The sequence below is a fragment of the Mesitornis unicolor genome, unplaced genomic scaffold (genome assembly GCF_000695765.1).
Source record: "Mesitornis unicolor isolate BGI_N332 unplaced genomic scaffold, ASM69576v1 scaffold35135, whole genome shotgun sequence".
Taxonomy (NCBI): domain Eukaryota; kingdom Metazoa; phylum Chordata; class Aves; order Mesitornithiformes; family Mesitornithidae; genus Mesitornis; species Mesitornis unicolor.
This window is the reverse complement of record NW_010186760.1, coordinates 1-3,485: the sequence shown is the minus strand read 5'-3', so window position 1 is coordinate 3,485 and position 3,485 is coordinate 1. Positions and strand designations below refer to the sequence as shown.

At 53.4% G+C, this 3,485-nt stretch overlaps 1 protein-coding gene across 1 annotated transcript; it reads left to right on the top strand.

The window, feature by feature from the left end:
• Positions 1-1,243: 1,243 nt before the first annotated feature.
• LOC104541236 (transcription factor Sox-18A-like) lies at positions 1,244-2,123 on the top strand (the record flags this gene model as incomplete). Its single annotated transcript, XM_010185240.1, has 1 exon — positions 1,244-2,123. A coding segment is annotated over one exon (880 nt), but the record flags the coding sequence as incomplete, so codon positions are not given.
• Between the last annotated feature and the right edge of the window lie 1,362 nt (positions 2,124-3,485).

Here is a 3,485-nt window from a genome sequence, read left to right as displayed (position 1 = left end):
GGTGATGCAGGGCTACGGAGATGGGGACGTAGGGATGTGGGGGTACGGGGCTGGGGATGAAGGGATGTGGGGGTACGGAGCTAGGGATGCAGGGATATGGAGCTGGAGATGCAGGCTGCAAGAGTACAGGGCTGTGGGATGTGGGGTTATGGAGCTGAGGAGGCAGGGATGTGGGGGTGTGGAGCTGGGGATACGGGCTGCAGGAGTATATGGCAGTGAGATGCAGGGATACAGGACTGGAAAGGTGGGCTGCAGTGGTATGGGGCAGCGTGATGCAGGCTGTGAGGATATGGGGGTGCAGGAGCTGGGTTATGAGGATGGGGTCCTGCGGGATGCAGAGATAGGGTGCCATGGGATATGGGGCTGGGGATGTGGAGCTGGGGGGCTGCAAGGTTAGAGGGCTGTGGGATGCGAGCTGTAAGGATGTGGGACCAAGGGATGCCAGCTGCAAGGATGCAGGGCTGCAGTGATGTGGTCTGTAAGGATGCAGGGCTGTGGGATCGCGGGCTGTGGGCTGCAGCACTTCAGGGCTGTGGGATATTGTATTAGAGGATGTGGGAATATGGGGCTGTGGGTTGTGAGATGTAAGGATGCAGAGTTACGTGTGCACAAGATGCAGAGAAACAGGGCTGTGGGATGCAGAGACGCGGGGCTGTGGGGTACACAGCTGCAGAGGTGCAGGATATGGGAATACAAGGCTGCAGGATGCGGGATGTACGACTGTAGGACGCGGGATGTGGGAACACGGGAAGCAGGATATGGGTAGATGGAGCTGCAGGATGCGGGACTACGGGAAGCAGGATATGGCCAGACAGGGCAGCAGGATGCGGAGACACTGGGCTGTGGGGTGCAGGGACATGGGATTCAGGATATGGGGCTGCAGGGTGCGGGTTTGGGGATGTGTGATTGGGGCTGCAGAGGAGGCGAGCTGTGGATGCGGGATGCAGGGAAGCAGGCACCCCAGGCTGTGCCAAGGGGCAGCGAGAGACAGAGTCTTCTGCCCTGGCAGAGGGGTTCCCATGACCCTCCCAGGCTTTGCACCCCCATTCTTCCACTGCACCACAGCACTGGGCACAGCCCGAGCGTGCTGCTGGGATACGGGGACAGCCCTACTCGGGCTCCCACTCCCCAGCCCTGGGACTCTATTCGGGCATTGAACTGTCCAAGGGAGCCCTTCCCACCTCAAGGGCTCCCTCTCCCCAGGTGTCATTATGCCCTGGCCAGCACCAGGTGGCTGAGTCAGTGTCACAGAGCTTTGCTTTATCCTTCCAGGCCAGTCATGGAAAGCTCTGAGTGCCAGCGACAAACGTCCCTTCGTGGAAGAGGCAGAGCGGCTGCGAATCCAGCATCTTCAGGATCACCCCAACTACAAGTACCGCCCAAGGAGAAAGAAGCAAGCCAAGAAAATCAAGAGGATGGAACCCAATATCCTCCTGCATAACCTTTCCCAGCCTTGCAATGACAACTTCAGCATGAGTCACCATGGCGGCAGCCAGCCGGGCCACCCCCAGCCTCCCCCACTTAACCACTTCAGAGAACTCCACTCCATGGGGTCGGATATTGAAAATTATGGCTTGCCAACTCCTGAGATGTCTCCCTTGGATGTCTTGGAACAGACCGAGCCGGCGTTTTTCCCTCCGCACATGCAGGATGACTGCAACATGATGCCCTTTCGCGGCTACCACCACCATCACCAGATGGAGTTTCCCCAGGAGAAGTGCATGGGGCGGGACGTGGCTGTGCCCTACGCGCAGACCCCATCACATTTGGCCGACACCATGAGGACTCCCCATCCCTCCAGCATTTACTACAACCAGATGTGCTCGGGAACTCAGAACGGGCTTTCCGCTCACCTGGGCCAGCTCTCGCCCCCACCTGAAGCCCACCACATGGAGAGCGTGGATCACTTGAACCAAACTGAGCTGTGGACAGACGTTGACCGCAATGAGTTTGACCAATATTTGAACATGAGCAGGACTCGTCCCGAAGCCTCGGGACTCCCATACCATGTCTCCCTGTCCAAAGTGACTCCTAGAAGCATTTCCTGCGAGGAGAGCAGCTTGATATCTGCCTTGTCTGATGCCAGCAGTGCTGTTTACTATAGCCCCTGCATCACCGGTTAGGTTGGTCCCATCGCCCAACGCTGTCATCGGGAGAGCTCCGGCTCTCTGTTAAAAACAAAAAGCCATCCTCCTTTAACCATGAGCTCCGTAATATTTAGAGTATCTCATTAAATGCATCGCTTTCTTTTGTTTTGTTTTGTTTTGTTTTCTATGTTTTAAATTTTTTTAGAGGAAAAAACCATGCTGAACTCACCGATATACCGTATAACTATATAACACAGATAGTCGCCTTTCCCACGCACTACCCTGCCCGCCGCACTCCCTGCTCCAGCCCTTGGCAGGGCAGACCTGTAGCTCCCACCAGCTCCCAGGGGCATTTTAAAGCCAATTCCAGTAAATCCTGCCTGAAACAACCACCACCAGGACGAGCCAAAGCCACCTCCAGTATTTAAGCCAAGGGCAGGCGAACTTGTGGAGGGGGGAAAAACTTTTAGGAAGACTTTGCCGGGGCCATTAAAGAGTCGGCGCCTGTTAGGGGTGGGCTTTAGGACAGTTTTTACTGTATTCTCAGCAATATATTTTAATTGGGCAACAAAACTATATTTTTACTAAGCATTTTTATATATAAAATGGTATTTAATGTCTTTGGGGGTTTTTTTATTAGACTTTTAAAAAATAAATCGAGGGATATCCATGAGATCTAAAGCATTTATGTAGCAAAGCTGGATTTTTTAAAAAAAGGGGGGAGGGAGGAAGAAAAGGAGATATTTTGTGTAAAGGGAACGACAATGTAAATATTGTGGAACAATCGACTGGAATTTTGTACAAAAGAAAAATATGACTGCAAACACTTTTATTGTCTAGAACTGTATGGAGAGCAAACTGTTTTATACTGGTTAATTATTAAAACATCTTCATATAATTGTTCCCATCTTGTGTGCTTGTTGTGTGAACACATATTTTCCGCAAATACATGTTGTCCCAACCATTTCCAGATTTCTGTATCCGTTGATTAATGTTTTGACAACCTGGCAAATGGATTAATTTCCAGGCTGCCGCCCGCCCGTCCCGGCAGCCGCCTTGGGCTCGGCTCGGGCCGTGGCTCCGGCGGCTCCGGCGGCTCCGGTGATGGAGTGAGATGCTGGAGGCCACCCTCCAGCACCCGGAGATGGGCTCGGCAGGAAAAGCAGCTGTTCTCAGATTAAAACATAATAAAACTTGTGATCTCCTCCTCCGACACAAGCCTTGGTGTGGTTATTATTTTGCCGGCGCATCGGCGCGTGGGCCTCATGGCTCACTCTGTTTTCCCACGAAACCCCCCAAAAGTTGAGCCCGGCCGCTCGAGTGCATTCGCTCTGGTCCTTGGAGCTGGAGGAAAACCCAGTGTGTCAGAGCCCTTCCACCTCCCAGCCCTCGCTGGCT